Source organism: Heteronotia binoei, chromosome 21, assembly GCF_032191835.1.
Source record: "Heteronotia binoei isolate CCM8104 ecotype False Entrance Well chromosome 21, APGP_CSIRO_Hbin_v1, whole genome shotgun sequence".
NCBI lineage: Eukaryota > Metazoa > Chordata > Lepidosauria > Squamata > Gekkonidae > Heteronotia > Heteronotia binoei.
This window is the reverse complement of record NC_083243.1, coordinates 28,319,005-28,337,637: the sequence shown is the minus strand read 5'-3', so window position 1 is coordinate 28,337,637 and position 18,633 is coordinate 28,319,005. Positions and strand designations below refer to the sequence as shown.

Genomic DNA, 18,633 nt, shown 5'->3' with positions numbered 1-18,633 from the left:
AACAGAACTAGCAATATTTTTATCCCTAAAGTACAGGCATGATTGCAGTTATAATTTGCCCGGTTAAAGTATTTTGGTTTTCCTTTTTTCTGTGTGAAATTCCAGATGGATCAAGGAAAATATGTAGCATGCACCTTATCAGTTTCTCAGTATTTGGGACAAATGTTTCTTTCTTGTATCTTTTGCTTTAGGGCTTCAAGCCTGTCAGCTGGCAATAAGCACAAGAACCGTTTGGGCCCGCTGTCCCAATGGGGATGTGGCACGACGGTATGGCATCACAGATAAAAATCCCGCCGGCGACTACTGGAAGAAGATTCCGGGAAACGTTTCTTGTTTGACAGGTAAGTGAGTCCTTTGACCTGCCTGCTAGTCGTAAGGGCTAGTACCAGCCAAGAGTTATAACCCTAAAATTGGAACGTGAAGCCAGATATTTCCCTGAAACTTTAAAAGAGGAAATAGGACAAACACTGGGTGCAGTGGTTTGAACTGTCAGGCTAGGCTCAGGAGAGTTGGGTTCAAGGGTTCAAATGTCCACCCAGCCCTAAAGCCCACTGAGTGACTGCGGGTTAATTGCTGCTTCATGGCCTAACCTACCTCACAGGGAGGTTGTAAGGATGGAGGATGGGATGAACTTTTGCCTCAGCTCCTTAGAAGAACAGTATGATAAAAAGTGACAGGACTTCTACTTACTGTTTCCCAAGCTGGCAGGGGAAAGAACCTGAGATGGATAAATAATAAAAACATGGTATTGTGGCAAAATTCTGTTTTATCCTTGCACTTTGTTTGTATATAGGGACAGGCACAAACCAAACCATGAAGCAAAATTTGTGATGAATTTTGCCCTCTTCATGGTTCCCAGACAGAAGTTTGTGATGGATCTGCCATCATGAACTTCCACGAACTTTCTGAGCTAGTTCATGCTGTTTGTGCATGGGGCAGAAAGCTGGGGTTTAAAGGGACTCTTTAAAACTCTGCTTTCTGTTTCTTCTGAAAACCTCAAAAACAGCTGGAAGGCTAGTTTAAAGGGGCTGCAGAAGACAGCCTGTAAGAACTGCAGGGCAGGGAGGTGCTCCCAGCCACGCAGCTCTTTTCGAAGTGCCTTCTGCAACCTTCTGCAAGGTTGTCCTTGAAAGGGCAGCTTCTGAGAGAGCTCTCTCAGCCCCACCCACCTCACAGGGTGTCTGTTGTGGGAGAGGAAGATAAAGGAGATTGTGAGACGTTCTGAGATTCGGAGTGGAGAGTGGGATATAAATCCAATATCTTCTTCTCCTTCTTTTCTTTCCTTCTTCTTCTTCTTCCTTCTTCTTCTTGTCCTTCACGTAAGAAGAGTCCTTTGGTCCAGCATCCTGTCTTGCACAATGGCCAACCACCTCCTCTAGAGGTCCTCCCACAGGGCACAGCGGCCAAGGCCTCCCCCTGATGTTGCCTCCTGGCACTGGGATTCAAAGGTGACTGCCTCTGAACATGGAGGTTCCCCTCAGTCACCATGGCTAGTAGCCACTGATAGACCTATCCTCCATGAATCTGTCTAATCCCCTTTTAAAGCTCTCTATTCCAGTGACCATCACTACATTCTCTGGCAGCAAATTCCACATTCCAATCACTCTCTGTATAAAGAAATATTTTCTCTTTGTCATGGGAACATATGAAGCTGCCTTCTACTGAATCAGACCCTCAGTCCATCAAAGTCAGTATTGTCTGCTCAGAGTGGCAGCTGCTCTCCAGGGTCTCAAGCTGAGGTTTTTCACGCCTACTTGCCTGGACCCTTTTTAGTTGGAGATGCCAGGGATTGAACCTGGGACCTTCTGCTTACCAAGCAGATGCTCTACCACTGAGCCACCGTCCCTCCCAGCCTGAAATCTACTGTCCATTCTGAATTTACTGCCTATCAGCTTCATTGGATGCGCTCAAGTTCTAGGACTTTAGGAAAGGGAGAAAAAGTTCTCTTTGGCAACTCTCTCCACCCCATGCATAATTTTATAAATCTCTATCACATCCCCCACTTATTTGTCTCTTGCAAGGTTACCTGCACTGAAAAATGAAGACCAGATCAGGAGAAGTGGATTGGGATGACAGGCTGGCTCCCATCACTCTCAGTTAATGTTTTTGATTAATTAGGCTTAGTTTGGTGTAGTGGTTAAGTGTGCGGACTCTTATCTGGGAGAACGGGTTTGATTCCCCACTCCTCCACTTGCACCTGCTAGCATGGCCTTGGGTCAGCCATAGCTTTGGCAGAGGTTGTCCTTGAAAGGGCAGCTGCTGTGAGAGCCCTCTCCAGCCCCACCCACCGCACAGGGTGACTGTTGTGGGGGAGGAAGAGAAAGGAGATTGTGAGCCGCTCTGAGACTCTTCGGAGTGGAGGGCGGGATATAAATCCAATATCTTCTTCTTAGTTCAGATAGTGCAGTGGTTCGAGTATCAGTCTAGGAACGAAGACCCAAATTCAGATCCCCATTCTGCCAGCTTGCTGGGTGACCTTGAGCCAGTCACTCTCCTCTTAGCCTGACCTGCCTCGTAGTCTGGGGATCAGGGCTTTTCTTGCAGCAGCAGGAGCTCCTTTGCATATGAGGCCATACACACCTGATGTAGCCAATCTTCCTCGAGCTTACAATAGGCCCTGCACTAAGAGCCCTGTAAGCTCTTGGAGGATTGGCTACATCGGGGGGGTGTGGCCTAATATGCAAAGGAACTCCTGCTACAAAAAAAAGCCCTGCTGGGGGTTATGGGGATAACATGAAAGAGGGGGGAGAACAATGTTGTAGTCCAGTTCAGGGAGAAAAGTGGGTTATAAATATCTAAATAATACCGATGCAGGTAAAGGAGACAAAACACCAGTACATATATTCAAGTGATAATAGTAACCAGGTGCCACCCCAAACTGCCCTTTGAGTGGGACAGCAACAGTTTGACCTTTAAACTTGACTTTTCATGTAAACAGCCGGCATTCTAAAGCCATGTTTCGCAACTTAAAAGTGGGCCTCACAATCTCTGAAAGCGGGTCATAGGCCAGCCATCTCTAATGGCCGCTCCTGCCCTTTGCTTCATTCTTTCTCTTCAGTTCTCCTCGTCAACATCTCACATTCTTGCTTTCCCACCTCCCTTTTTGACATGGGAGGAACTGAAATCTGCCCAGCAACTAGTAAAACTTTGTGGTAGTAACTGGAAAGAGGGGAAGTTGGAATGCCACTTGCTTGGGGGCAGCTGCACCCTTTGTGCAGTACCCGGGGACTTCTCAACAACATTTAGTTGGCCCCTGTACAAAATGGAATGCTGGACTAGATGAGTGACAAGGTCATGGTTTGCCTGGGGTGCAAAAAAAAAAACCTTTGGCAGTAAATTTGTCTTGTGGGTCACCATACCAAAAAAGTTGGGAACTACTGTTCTAAAGGAATCTGATAACTTCTTGTAGACAGATCAAGATGAGTAGTTATGTTAGTCTGTAGCAGTAGAAAAGAGCAAGAGTCCAATAACACCGTAAATAATAACAAAATTTGTGGCAGGGGATGAGCTTTGGTGTGTCACTGCTTACGAAAGCTCATACCCTGCCACGTATTGTATTAGTCCAATTAAGCCAAACTTGCTTAATGTGAGAGGCATGTAGAATACACATCAGATGTTTGAGAGCCTCAAGACGTGAACAGCAGATGTTTGAGAGGAAGGAAGGATGGAAGGAAGGAAAATAGATGGAGGAAAGAGGGAGAGGTGGAAAGAAAGCAACTTTAATTTTAAATGCATTCTCCAGGCTGCTGACTGGCTTGGCTTGGAGAAGTGACTTAAAGAGAGAAATGCCTTCTCCAAGTCAGCCAACAGGGCGGTGGGGACTTTGAGAGCCACAAAATATTTGTGAAAGAGCCACATGTGGCTCCTGAGCCACAGTTTGGCCACCTTTGTATTAGTCTTTAAGGCGCTACTGGCCTCTTGGTCTTTTTTACTGATAACGTCTTGTTTTTGTTCCTCCTCTTGTTAGTGACTCCCCTGGATGAACTGTGGGCCGTTAGTACTTCAGGACAGCTCCTTCAGCGTCTCACAAAGAACTTCCACCACTCTCTCTCCATGCAGAAGCATGGCGACGCGTCTGTATCATTTCACTCTGACGACTTTGAAGATGAATGGGAAGTCATATGAGGCTGTTGCAGAGCTGTAAAATAGCGAAGAAATGCACTTGGAAGTCCTGTTACCTGCCAGAATGTTAGACTTTTAAAGCTGCTTACATTTTGACAATATCCGCACTTTGGTATTAAAAAAAGAGAACTCACCTGTCCAAAAATTGTGTAGTGAGATGTCTTGTTTCAGTATCTCTCAGGCGAGATGGACAACGTGGCTTAAAAATTTGTCAATTTGTCTTTATTGTAGCCGTTCTATTTTGAAATATAACTTATAAATTAACCTCATTAACAGCAAAGCTATTTTGCTATAGCATGCACACTCATATGTATTATGATAGGAAGGGCTCCTGGTTACATTAAATGTTTCTCAAAAGCAGAATAAACTTTTCTTGTATTTAAGACACCAAGTAGAAGAAAGTGGGTACAAATGGGAGGGAAACCACAATGCACCTTTGTTTACAAAAAGTAACAATATGGCGGTACATTTTTTGGGGGGGTGGAAGGTCAAATTTGGTTTTGTGATGTAATTTGGTACTAAGCTGACGATCATTTGGGAAGTGCACTTTGTATAACTTCCAGTTCTCTGGTGAATTTTGGTTTGTTGTGACATGGGTTAAAAACCTTAATTTCAAATGTTGCCTAAAAGCTCGGACCTTGGTTCCCCTCTTACAAGTAATGTTTCTTCCACAGGCACCCCGGAATGGACTAACTTGACCGTTGTTGGTTAGACTTGTAAAACAAGAGTGCCTCTGTAGGTTGTGTGAAACCCTTGGCCCAATTCAACCGTGCCTCGAACTAGAGTAGCCTTCCTTTCTTGTAAAGATCATTAAGAATGAAAAACAAGAAGTGGCATAAAGAAATATATTTATTCCAGAGGAGAGTTTGTGGTAACAGTTACAATATGTCTTCACAATGGTGGATTTTTAGCTATATTAGCTAAATCTTGCTATGTCTTACCTTATTTGAGATGTTTACAGCAAAACCTGCTAGTTTATTAATCACGACAGCTTATAGTTTATGAAAGTTAATGTTCTTCAGAATAAAACTAAAGGTCGAAATAGCTTGCTCAGTGGCTTGGGACAGAAAGGCTGTGGTAGCATTTGGTTGTTTTTGTTTAATACCTACCCAAATTAACCAAGTGTCTTTTCGAATGTCCAAAACAGCTGCTGAAGAATCTGCAATTGAGCCAACTTCCAGTTTTTTTGCGGAGGGAGCATGAGAACCAGTTCTGTACCTGCTTCTTCCTCTCCACCCTTGTTAATCTCTGCTTTGGGGGAGGAGGGATTTGCATAGGAGAAAGCACAGGAGGAAAAGGTTGAGTTCCCACCACACACACACACTACCCTGATCTTCAGAGCAGATGTTGGGGCAAGAGACTTCCCTCATACCATTTAGTTTTGGCTCTATGTGCAGAGCAAGAGGAATAAGTGTTTCCTCCTTGTTGAGAAAAAACAGGAATTGTGGGAACCGCCACTTTCTCAGAGTATCGAGAATTACCTTTGTGGCTGTGCATACCTGTTTTTGAAGCAGGACTTGCATCATTAACGCTTGTCACTACTCAGTTTTCTCTGTCTACGCTTTCCGCAGTTCATTATGAACGTGGAGGTCATATTTGTTTCCCACCGAGAGCTGATAAGTTTTGCTCGATCTTTTCCTCTTCTATATAAGGAATCGGCCTCTCAAGAGTTTCTTTTTTTAGCCCATCACTGGATTGTAAGAGGCACTCGGCTATTGATGTTTACTTGGTTCCCATGGGTGGACTGTTTTGAGGAGCCCCCATGGGAAGTGGATTTTCAAGAAGTGTTCTGACGTTGAGGACTCTGGAAAAAGACGGGCGAAATGGTTAACATACCACCTGGCCAAGAACCAGATGCTCACCTGTAGTGCTGAAAAATGACATTTTTATAGATCTTACACTTGCGGGGGCGGGGGGGAGAGAGCTGTCTTGGTCATGGCTTGAGCTTGCTAGCTGTTCATACTCCGTACAGTAAATTCACGCTGCTTTCTTGATGAATATTAACTGGTGTTGACAGCCCTTGTTAAGCCCATGGGACTTTTTGTATAGTCTCATCTAACCATCAGAAACGTTTTTCCATCCTTAGTTTCACTTCTGTACTCTTGTGTTTCTTTTGTGCTTTCAGACAAGTGCAATAAACTACTCTTTTTCTTAAAAATCTGAAGTTTGGCTGCTTAATTTTAAAATAACATTTTGAAATAAGGTAGGATGGGTATCATAATTAAAAATTCCCACTGATGTCAAAATAAATACTTGAGGACACACACCCAGCCATCCCAGAACAGAGATTGGCAACATACGGTATGGCACTTTGGTGTAGACCAGATAATCTTACCAGAATTTGGGAATTCCAGCTTTTTAGGTTTCATTAGACAGTAACATTTCCTGAGACCATGTTAACTACAGAAATAAAATGTCCACCTTGGGGATGCAAGAAAATAGAAAGGAAAACTATGAATCTTCTTTACAAATAATTCCTTCTTGCATGCTTTTGAAATTGTGCATCCCCTCCTGGAGAAGTGGAGCATGTTCTAGAGCAATGTTTCCCAACATGTGGTTTCGGACTCAGAAGTGGTTCACGAAGCCTCAGAAAGTGGACAACAAACTGCTCTTCCCTAAAGGCAGCTCCTGAGCTGCGCATCATTCTTTCTGGAGAGCCAGTTTGGTGTAGTGGTTAAGTGTGCGGACTCTTATCTGGGAGAACCGGGTTTGATTCCCCACTCCTCCACTTGCACCTGCTGGCATGGCCTTGGGTCAGCCATAGCTCTGGCAGAGGTTGTCCTTGAAAGGGCAGCTGCTGTGAGAGCCCTCTCCAGCCCCACCCACCTCACAGGGTGTCTGTTGTGGGGGAGGAAGGTAAAGGAGATTGTAAGCCGCTCTGAGACTTTTCAGAGTGGAGGGCGGGATATAAATCCAATATCTTCATCTTCTATCTCTCCACATCCTCATCAGCTTCTCAACTTCTAGTAACTTCAGGGTAGTGGCTGTGAGAGTTGGATCATAAGGAAGGCCGAGCGCAGAATAATAGATGCTTTTGAGATGTGACAATTAGGGGTGAAATCTGTCCAGCAACTAGTAACTTCAGGGTAGTGGCTGTAAGAGTTGGACCATAAGGAAGGCCAAGCACAGAATAATAGATGCTTTTGAGCTGTGGTGCTGGAGAAGAATCCTGAGAGTCCCTTGGACTGCAAGAAGATCAAATCAGTCAGTCCTAAGGGAAATCAACCCAGACTGCTCCCTGGAAAGTCAGATGCTGAAGCTGAAGCTCAAATACTTTGGCCACCAAATGAGAAGGGAGCACTCCCTGGAGAAGACTCTTGAGAGTCCCTTGGACTGCAAGAAGATCAAATCAGTCAGTCCTAAGGGAAATCAACCCAGACTGTTCCCTGGAAAGTCAGATGCTGAAGCTGAAGCTCAAATACTTTGGCCACCAAATGAGAAGGGAGCACTCCCTGGAGAAGACTCTTGAGAGTCCCTTGGACTGCAAGAAGATCAAATCAGTCAGTCCTAAGGGAAATCAACCCTGACTGTTCCCTGGAAGGTCAAATGCTGAAGCTCAAATACTTTGGCCACCAAATGAGAAGGGAGCACTCACTGGAGAAGATCCTGATGCTGGGAAAGACAGAAGGCAAAAGAAGGGGACAGCAAAAGATGAGATGGCTGGACAGCGTTACTGATGCAACAAATACGAATTTGAGCAGACTTCGGAGGATGGTGGAAGACAGGAGGGCCTGGAGTGACTTTGCTCATGGGGTTGCAAAGAGTCAAACTCGACTATGCAACTGAACAACAACAAAAAGCAGCTGAAAGGAGTGGGAAATGGAATGCTGTTTGCCTGGGGTCAGCTGCACCTTTCCTGTAACGTTTGTGGGTTTCTCAACAACATCTAATTGACCACTGTAGAAAATGCAGTGCTGGATTAGATAGGCAACAAGGTCATAGTTCATCTCGAGTGCCCAAAAAACTTGGAGGGGGTCGGCAGACCAAGAAAATTTGTATTTGCAGGTCACCATTTAAAAAGTTGGAAACCAGTTGAAGAGCCAGTTTGGTGTAATGGTTAACTGGGTCTGATTCCCCACTCCTCCACATGTACCTGCTGATGTGACCTTGAGTCAGTTGCAAGTTTTCACAGAGCTGTTCCTCAGCAGTTTCTGTCAGAGCTCTCTCAGCTCCACCTACTCACAAGGTGTCTATTGTGGAGAGGGGGAGGGGAAGGAGATTGGAAGCCACTCCTTTCGGTAGTGAAGGCTGGGGCATAAATCCAGTCTCTTTTCTTCTAGAGTACGCTCAGTTTGGCTGATGATAGCAAGCCTTAGTAGAGCTTCAGCTCCTATTGCATACTGAGGTCTGGTTCATATGTGCAAGTGGTTACTGAGGTGGCAGAGTGGAGGTACATGAAATCTTCATGCAGACATAGCAGAGCAAGGGGCAGCGTTCCACTAGTGTTGCTGCTGGCTTGCTGTGCTTGTCTTGCTTCTCTTTTAACATAAGGAAACATCCCCCAAAATGTGTTCCATTGCCTGCAATCCAAAGAGATTGCCATTCATTCTGTCACCTCACTGCCCTGCGAGTGTGAACTAGGCTTGAGTGTGCACCCTGCAGAAGGCTACAGAATCCACAAGAGGTTCATAAAGGTTCCATGGCATAAAGATTTCCACATGGACCAATCTGACAGAATGAAGCTGGAACAAAACACTGATTCAACCTTTTCTGTGACGGAATGTGGCAACGGTGGGAGGGCTTCTAGTGTCCTGGCCCCACTGATGGACCTCCTGATGGCACCTGGTTGTTTTGGCCACTGTGTGACACAGAGTGTTGGACTGGATGGGCCAATGCCCTGATCCAACATGGCTTATTTTATGTTCTTAAAGGATCAAAAGCAGAAATATAAGGCAGGGGGATCATTGTATGATCCCCAGATATCTTTGCATGGAGTACACAAGTTCAGTTTGTTGTTGATTTGATGACTTGGTTTTATAATACCATGTAGACAGGCAGCACAGAACTGTGCCATTTGACGCATGTTCAGATTTCTGTGCAATCTCATTGGATAATTTTTAAGAAATTAAAATATTTAAGTTTTTTTAAAAAACTTAGCTAATACCACTAGCTAAATGTGCCAAAAATGCCATTTTATAAATGTCATAGTCATTCCTACAAACTTAAAAACCCAATTTATTTTGCAGAGTCCCCCAAAGTCCATTTTGAATCCAATAAGTTCAACCTGCTCTCTTACAGCAGCACAGCAATTCAGTCCCCCTTGGCAGGGAAGTATGTTTCTATCCTGTGATTCCCTGGAGAGTTCCAACTATAATCAACTTCAGAGAGTAGCCATGTTGGTCTTCAATAAAACGACTAGATCTGAGTACAGTAACACCTTATAGACCAAAAAGAATTCTAGGGCATAAAGCTTTTGAGAGTCAAAATTCCAGATGAAGCTATCTGACAAAGGGAGCATTGACTCCCAAAACTTTACACCTTAGAAGTCTTCTAAGACTAAAAGCCAGTTTGGTGTAGTGGTTAAGAGCGGCAGACTCTAATCTGGAGAACCAGGTTTGACTACCCACTCCTCCACATGCAGCAAGCTTGGGTGACCTTGGGTCAGCCAGAGCTACCTCAGAGATGTTCTCTCAAGAGCAGTTCTCCCAGAGCTCTCTTGGGCCCACCTATCTCACAGTGTGTCTGTTGTGGAAAGAGGAAGGGAAGGTGATTATAAGCCGCTCTGAGACTCCAAACAAAGGGTGGGGAATAAATCCAATCTCTTCTTGCTCTCTTAAGGTGCTACAGGACTCAAGTCCATCTATAATCAGGTAGATGTAGAGACGACACCTTTCTTATATGTAGAAAATCTTTTAAGAACCAAGGTCTGACTGGTAGGAATTGTCAAAACAGGTAAATTCTGGCAATATTACAAAAGGGGGTGGGGGAAGCAAGAGGATGTAGCAGTGAATTGAACCTGAGAAAGAATAACTTGGTGCCTGAAGTGCCACTGATCTCTCACGTGTGATTAATAATGGCAGCCTCATTAATTTCTAACAAACCCCATTCTGCTGCTACTGAAACTATAATGTGAATTAATAATGATTCAAACTGACTCCCAGCCATGTATCACATTCCACTTAAGCTCAGAGGTTGGAGGAACAGTGTTTTTATTGCAGGCAAAGAACAAATTCTTAAACACTGAAGGAAGGACTTCACAGGCTGTTTAAAATTCAAGTTAGGTTGAACAGACAAAGTCCTTCGGCTTCCTTGGTGGAACATACTGAAGTCAATACTTAATCTACTCTTCATCTCTCTTTTAAATGCAAACGCTTCAAAAATCCATTTGTTCTGTGATACATGCGATTTTGCTTCTCTGTCTTCTGTGTTTCAGAAAGAAGAGGGTGCTATAGCAGATGTTCTCAAATTTTAGCAACCTGAGGACAACCCCCCCCTGCAGATGCTGTATGGCAGACAGACCCTTTTCAAAGCACACACAGCAATCTGCTGAATTTCTCAAAGTAATGCAACACCACCTGTTACACTTCAAAAGCAAGTTTTTAAAAAATCGTATTTATTTTTTGCACATGGCTTACAAGATCGGGTCATTGACTCTACTGGGCCACCACTCAAAAGGCCCTGACCCAATTTCTAATCAGTCCTACTCCTTGTTTGGAAAAAAAAACTTCACACTAGTGATTGCAAGAAATGCCCCCCTCCTTGCTTAATAACTCCTGGATAAAGGTTAACTGAAATTTGGTGGGAAGTGGCCTGGAAAAACTTTCAGAGCTGCTAGCAAAAACAGGAAAGGACCAGTGTCCCATGAAAAACCCAAGGTATTCAGCCATAAACAATTGTGGGCAATGCACCTCCCAAGTAATTACAGCATTTTCGCAAAAGTGGCCAAAACAGATCTGAAAGATTTCAGGAGACATATTACATGGAATATGTCAGTCTGAGAAGGTCAAAAATTGTATCACTTAAAACTTCAAGTGGTTCTGGGGTAATTCCTCCTCCCTGTATGTAGCAAATTAGAATCTCAGGGGGAAAGGCTTACTATAACCCTCTCCTGAAGTACATGCTTTCTACATACAAGGTACTTTTTATAGGGAAGAGTCTTCAAAAGTATAAGTTCCCTCTTGCAGCCAGTCCAGTCTAGAATTTTACCATGAACACGCACACACACAAGTTTAAATTCCCTCTTGCATTTGGCCCAGTCCAGAATTCTACCATGAACATGCGCACGCACACACGCACAAAGCTGCCTTATACTGAATCAGACCATTGGTCCATCAAGATCAGTGCTGCCTACTCAGATTGGTAGTGGCTCTTCGGGTCTCAGACAGAGGTCTTTTGTGTGTGTAATGGGTATGTTGTATATGTGAACTAATGATGCTTTTACCTGTGTTCCTGCCTGGCTCATTGGAGCCTTTTAAGACTGAGCTTGGGGACTCGGGAAAGACGGCCAAATCCCTGCTGCTCAGTTCCAATCACAGGCCCCCTGCTGGTTTGAATGAGCCAATGGCGTCCTAGCACAGGAACCTTGAACTGTATTTAGTTGGCCCCATTGGCCCAGTAAAGCAGTCTTCCTTAGTTACTAGTCGCCATGCTGTAACTCAATAAAGAGCTATGATCACTGCAACTGCATCTCCTCCATGCATTGAACCCACTACATTATAGTGTAAAATTGCTCTTTGAATGAATCTGCAAAAGAAAAATCTCAGCAGAGCCACAGCACTAAGCTCACTTGTATCGCAGGAACAATGGATTACTTCTCCTTCCTCTAAGAGGCAGGCAATGGCCAAGCACCTCTGAATGTCTCTTAGCCTTGAACCCACCCACATCAGGTCGCCATCAATCAACTGTGACTTGACAGCACTTTCCAGCACCACCACAATTAATTTTTATAGGATTCTGCCTGCTTTGAATTGCAGAAAAGCACATGGAGTCCAAGCCTTCGCCATCCATTTACTGACTTGAATTTATGGCTAAGATGTTCTACCGAAATTGGCAGTCCGGGAGGAGCTCACAGCAGATTCTCTTTCCCTCTCCAGGAAATTTATTGATTTGTGCTTGTTGAGATCGTTTTTGCTCTCTGATGCGTTGGCATCGCTCCAACTCAAGAAGGGGGACCTCTTTCCTGTTAGCGGCTGCCACATTGCAGGGGGGGGGGGGCGTGGAGGGGAGACATAACAGCTGCCACATTATATTAGCTCCTCCAGCCATTGAAGAAATTGCTTTGAAGAGGACAGATGGATGGGATTGCCTGTCAGCATTTTCAACACAACTCGGTCACGGGCTACAGTCAGAAGCGCAAGATGGCAAAACTCTAGCTTGGATGCTGTGGTGTTTATAACCAGAATCCCTCTAGCAAGGCGGGGGGGGGGGGGGGGCATGAACAAGCTTCTCCAGAATGTAGGTGAAAAACAAGACAATTGGACAGTGCTTATCCTTGTTTTAGTGCCCCGTGGCACAGAGTGGTAAAGCAGCAGTACTGTGGTCTGAACTCTCTGCTCACGACCTGAGTTCTATCCCAGCGAAAGCTGGTTCAGGTAGCTGGCCCAAGGTTGACTCAGCTTCCATCCTTCCTGAGGTCAGTAAAATGAGTACCCAGCTTGCTGGGGGGAAAGTGTAGATGACCGGGGAAGGCAATGGCAAACCACCCCATAAAAAGTCTGCCGTGAAAACGTTATGAAAGCAACATCACCCCAGAGTCGGAAATGACTGGTGCTTGCACAGGGGACCTTTCCTTTCCTTTCCCTATCCTTGTTTTAACAGCTTGGGAGCAAGCAGAGGAACAAGTGCTATCTAGAAGCAGGGTCGTTTTGTAGAAAAATAGGTGGTGGAGCTCATTAGTATAACTCATTAATATATGCCACCCCCCCCACCAGCCAAAAGCAACCCAACGCTAGGAAGGAGAGCCCCAGGTGAGCAAGGCCTGCTTGGGCTGGCTAGATATCAGCCAGCCCAAGCAGGCCTCATCTGGGGGCTCTCCTAGGTCACCCCCCCCCCCACCACGTCAAAAGGCCAGCAAACCACCCGGTGCCCAAAATCACATAAGTGGAGAAAGGGTGTGTGGGCTTCTCAGGAGTTAATGGGGGCTGCTGGGGGTGTGGCAAAGCCCCTGGTGGCTGGCTGGCTGCCATGCTCTCCTAATCCAGGGATTGTTATGCAGCTGCACCTACTATTCAATGGACAACGTAAGTGGGAGAAGAAAGGGGAACCCTCAGAAAGGTTCAGGAGCTGCCATCCTGTGAGCTCCTGCTGAATTTAAGGCCTGTCTAGAAGTATGCCCAAGAGGCAAATGCCATGCTTTTTTTTTATTAAATCAAGCTGCCCCACTGCTCTTTCAGGCCTGGTAGTCCAAGCAAGCGAATGTTACCCTCTTTCAAGGTAATAGCACTGGAGAGGCAGAGATTTAAGTTGAATCCAGCCAAGGCGCCAGAGAAGAGCTGGCAGTTCCCTGGTATCCACCCTTGCTTGCCTAGGGAAGAACATACCTCTGTACATCCTGTTACTCAACGTCCACTTAAAGGCTAGAAAGTATGGTTCAGTTTTAGAGTGTACCTTGGGTGGACACTGATAGTATCAAGTGCCATCAGGTTGCAACCAACTTTTGGTTTCTAGTTTCTGTTTGGTGTAGTCAGGGCTTTTTTTGTAGCAGGAACTCCTTTGCATGTTAGGCCACACACCCCTGATGTAGCCAATCCCCCAAGAGCTTACAGGGCTCTTAGTACAGGGCCTACTGTAAGCTCCAAGAGGATTGGCTACATCAGGGGTGTGTGGCCTAATATGCAAAGGAGTTCCTGCTCAAAAAATTGCTGTATAACTGATCATAGTATATACCATGTCCTGTTAGCCGCCCTGAGCCTGCTCCGGCGGGGAGGGTGGGATATAAATAAAACTTATTATTATTTTAAAAAGCCCTGGGTGTAGTGGTTAAGAATGCAGACTCTAATCTGGGAGAACCGGATTTGAATTCCCCACTCCTCCACGTGTAGCTGCTGGTGTGACCTTGGGTTAGTCACAGCTCTCTCAGCCCCACCTACCTCAGAGGGTGTCTGTTGCTGGGAGAGGAAGGGAAGGAGATTGTAAGCTGCTCTGAGATTCCAGGTAGGGTTGCCAAGTCCAATTCAAGAAATATCTGGGGACTTGAGGTGGAGCCGGGAGACATTGGGGGTGGAGCCAGGAGCAAGGTTGTGACAAGCATAATTGAATTCCAAAGGGAGTTGGAAACCGCCCACTATGAGGGCCACTATGGGAAAGGGCAGCTATAAAACCTATGGCAATAAATAAAATAAAATAATAATAAATAAATATGTGCTACTTCCTAACAAAGGACTTGCAGAAACCAGTGGATACTTTATGGAGTTATTCAGTGCTTTTTTTTGGTAGCAGGAACTCCTTTGCATTATTAGGCCACACACCCCTGATGTAGCCAATCCTCCAAGAGCTTACAGGGCTCTTAGTACAGGGCCTACTGTAAGCTCCAGGAGGATTGGCTACATCAGGGAGTGTGTGGCCTAATATGCAAAAGAGTTCCTGCTACAACCCCCCCCCCTGGATTTATTGATCAACATGTCAGTTATCACTAATGTTAAGGTGCATATTTCCGAGTTATGCATATGGGTTTTCATAGTCTGCCTCTTTGTTGCTGTCTTGCTATTAATTTTGATATGGTTGGCTTTAATTTGGAGCTCCGTGCAGCAATTTGAGGATGCAAAAACAGTGGGGAAGACTGAAATGACTTGAACACACGCAAAACTGCCTTGTCCTGAATCAGAGCATTGGTCCATCAGGGTCAGGACTGCCTCCACAGCCCAGCAGCAACTCTCCAGGGTTTCAGGCTGATGTCTTTCCCATCAACCACTACCTGATTCTTTGCACTAGAGATGCCGGGGATTGGACTTCTGCATGCCAAGCAGATGCTCTGTCTCTGAGCTCCGGCCCCTTCCCCTTCTCCCCCCCCCCCCCATTGCTGCAGCTGCAGATAGAAAAGGGCCAGCAGTCATCTGAAAGGAACAAAACTTCCATTCGCACATCCGATGCAAAGCCCTCTGTCATTTGCCAGCAAACATAGGGCAGTTTTGTAACATGAAGATTGGTTTGCGCAAAGTATCTCTTCATATGGCTTTTGAGATATGGAAAGTAGCAATGGTGATTGTGTTTATAATAGAGTGGGTTCAACGCATTGAAGAGGCGAGGTGGTCATGATGATCAACTCTTTATTCAATGCAGCACGTCATAGGGCTGCACTCAAAGACTGGAGAACCGGCCAATGGGGCCTCAACTATATACAACTCTGGTTCCCATGCAAGCACGGTATTGGCTCATTCAAAGTGGCCGGGTGCCTGTGATTGGTGCAGGGCAACAGGTATTTGTATCCTGCTGCCCATTGTTCCAGTTCCCCAAGCTTATGGCTCCAATGAGCTCGGCAGGAACCCACACCCAAATAGTCTTCCCTTTGGTCCACATATATAACAGTTTTCTATAATGAGCATGTTGAGAGCCAGTTTGGTGTAGTGGTTAAATGCGCGGACTCTTATCGGGGAGAACCGGGTTTGATTCCTCACTCCTCCACTTGCACCTGCTGGAATGGCCTTGGGTCAGCCATAGCTTTCATAGAAGCTGTCCTTGAAAGGACAGCTGCTGTAAAAGCACTCTCAGCCCCACCTACCTCAAAGGGTGTTTGTTGTGGGGGGGGAATGCAGAGGAGATTGTGACCGCTTTGAGACTCTGAGATTCAGAGTATAGGGCGGGATATAAATCCAAAATCTTATTATTATTGTGAAGAGGAGAAGGAGGAAGAGAAGGATATTGGATTTATATCCCGCCCTATATTCTGAGTCTCAGAGAGATCACAATCTCCTTTACACCCCCCCCCCACACCACAGACACCCTGTGTGGTGGGTGGGGCTGAGAGAGCTCTCACAGCAGCTGCCCTTTCAAGGACAGCTCCTACGAGAGCTGTGGCTGACCCAAGGTCATTCCAGCAGCTGCAAGTGGAGGAGTGGGGAATCAAACCCGGTTCTCCCAGGTAACAGTCCACGCACAAACTGACTCAAAACACCAACTGTTTATTTGCAAGAGGGCAACTCCCAGGATCAACATCTACAGCTAACATACAAAACTGGCAAACTGAAACCAGAGCTCCACCCAATAAGACCAAAGTACCGTAAATCACACAGATATTAGGGGGTGAGCAGACTGTTCCATTACATATATACAATAAGCATACCATAACCACCACTCTGGATGTTCAGGACTCTGAGAGCTAACAACCACCAATATTGCCTGTGTAACCAATTGTAATAAATGTGAGCCAAAGCTGGGGAAGGTAGACAGAATGTGAAAGACTCCAAAGGGACAGTATTGTTTAAAATAAAATTTAATTAGAAAGGAAACAGCTTTTGCTTGATATTAAAAGCTAAACATGTCTAGAAATAACTCAACAGTTGGAGCACAACACAGGTTTCATATACTTTACAGGGCAGGTCCTTTTGTTTAAACAATTGTCCAAGATGAAGAAAGCCACATGGTGTCTCCAAGAAACAGGAAAATTGCTCCATACTTCGTAAACATCACTAAAAGTTAGAATCTAAGTTAGAAACTACAGAAAAAAGAGCCAGCTCCCATTTAAAGCTTCTAGAAAGGTGGGGACTTTGCCAACGCAGTTAAATGTGCAGATTGTTCTGGAAATTCAACACAATGGTAAAAAGAGATGAGATTGCTTTTCGCTCATGATTTGGAATACCCATTTCACTGCCAGAACAAGTACTGGCCATCACATTTAAAGGAACCACATACCTTTTAAATGCCTTCCCTCCACTGGAAATAATGAAGGATAGGGGCACCTTCTTTTGGGGCTCACAGGATTGGACTCCTTGGTCCAATCCTTTTGAAATCTGGAGGGTGTTTTTGAAGAGGCACTGGATACTATGCTGCAAATTTGATGCCTCTACCTAAAAAAAACCAGCCCCTCCAGAGCCCAGATACCCGCAGATCAACTCATCATTATACCCCTATGGGAATTTGTCTCCATAAGGAATAGTGGAGTGCCTGGCAGACATCCTCCCCCACCCCCACGCTTTCTGATGACCCTGAAGCGGGGGGAGGGCCTCTAAACTGGGGGATCCCCAGCCCCCACCTGGAGATTGGCAACCCTAAACCAGCTCCATGAATTTTTGCATTCACAATCTTGGGTGGGCTGTTTGCCTCAAATCTGATCTCCCCTCACTGAGAATAATTGGGTCAGCTGATTTCAGAGTATTATCTTTCTAGGCCAAGGGCTGTTGCATCAGCCTTCCCTAGTTAAAAAAAAAAAACCCGAAACATCAACGTAACAGACACAGAGCAGAGGTAAGACAGAATCCTAAAGAATTAAGGCTGGCATGAACCATTTGAAATGACTGGTCTGAAATAGGCCTAATTCTATGCTGGATTGTGACATGTACCCACTTGAACAGTGGATTAGAATTTTCCAGATAATTCCTAGGGTTACCAGCACCAGCCTGCAATCTGAATGCCTTTGCCCAATAAAAGCCATACAGTCAAAGTTTGGGTGAAGAGAAAAAAAGAATTCATTGAAATAGACTACTTAACGTAAGAGCCACACAGAATAAATGTCAGATGTTTGAGAGCTGTAAAACATGAATGTCAGATATCTGAGAGAAGGAAGGAAGGAAGGAAGGAAGGAAGGAAGAAGGAAGGAAGGAAGGAAGGAAGGAAGGAAGGAAGGAAGGAAGGAAGAAGGAAGGAAGGAAGGAAGGAAGGAAGGAAGGAAGGAGGAAAATAGATGGGGCAGAGGGAGGTGGCGTGGAGAGAAAGAACTTTAACTTTAAATGCATTCTCCAAGTCATCAGCTGACTTGGCTTCAAGAAATGTTTTAAAGAGAGAAATGCCTTCTCCAAGCAGCTGATGGGGCAGTAGGGGCTTGAAGAGCTACGACAATATGTGTGAATGAGCCACATGTGGCTCCTGAGCCACAGTTTGGCCACCCCTGCAATAGACTGTGGAGCAAAGCTAAACCAAGGCCTGCATACCAAGCTATTCCACCCCCTTTCAGGGTAGTCTGTACTTTATATAGCCTTGATGACCCGTTGGCACGTGTACATACTTTAAGTGGTTGTTACATTACATTCATCATAATTTCGTCTCGAGATACACTACTGATACATTATGCCAGGGTGGCATCAACTAACTGGTCAAGATTTATGTTGCAGAAAGAAATTCTACTTGACCAGATAAATCCAGTTCCGGGATCTAGGGCCCCCTTTACTTCTATTGTCACCTCAAGCATAATAGAACCACTGTAAGGCAAAAGTGAAAGTTGTGTGTCTGCTACAGATAAGGCTGGGATGTTAGTAACTCTCTTCTCTTCTTCTCTGTCAAAGTTGTTACTTGAGCAGGCTTGAGGCCTTCCAACTAAAGCCATGTCCCAAACCATAGCTGGGAGCCTGAAGAGGGCAGGGATGGGGGATATGATACCATCAATTCCACCTTCCAACATGGCCATTTTCTCCAGGTGAATCC

General features: G+C 45.2%; 2 protein-coding genes across 3 annotated transcripts in view; both read left to right on the top strand.

Annotated features, from left to right (window-relative positions):
• Positions 1-6,281, top strand: part of TECPR2 (tectonin beta-propeller repeat containing 2) — an 83,064-nt gene extending 76,783 nt beyond the window's left edge. For both annotated transcript variants that reach the window (XM_060262882.1, XM_060262883.1), the window contains exons 19-20: positions 192-341; positions 3,968-6,281. In XM_060262882.1, the coding sequence (XP_060118865.1) occupies positions 192-341; positions 3,968-4,125 (308 nt within the window). In that variant the 3' untranslated portion in view covers positions 4,126-6,281. The remainder of the gene's footprint in view (positions 1-191; positions 342-3,967) is intronic.
• WDR20 (WD repeat domain 20) overlaps positions 1-18,633 on the top strand; it is a 505,375-nt gene that overhangs the window by 202,185 nt on the left and 284,557 nt on the right. The gene's annotated exons all lie outside the window — the stretch shown is intronic.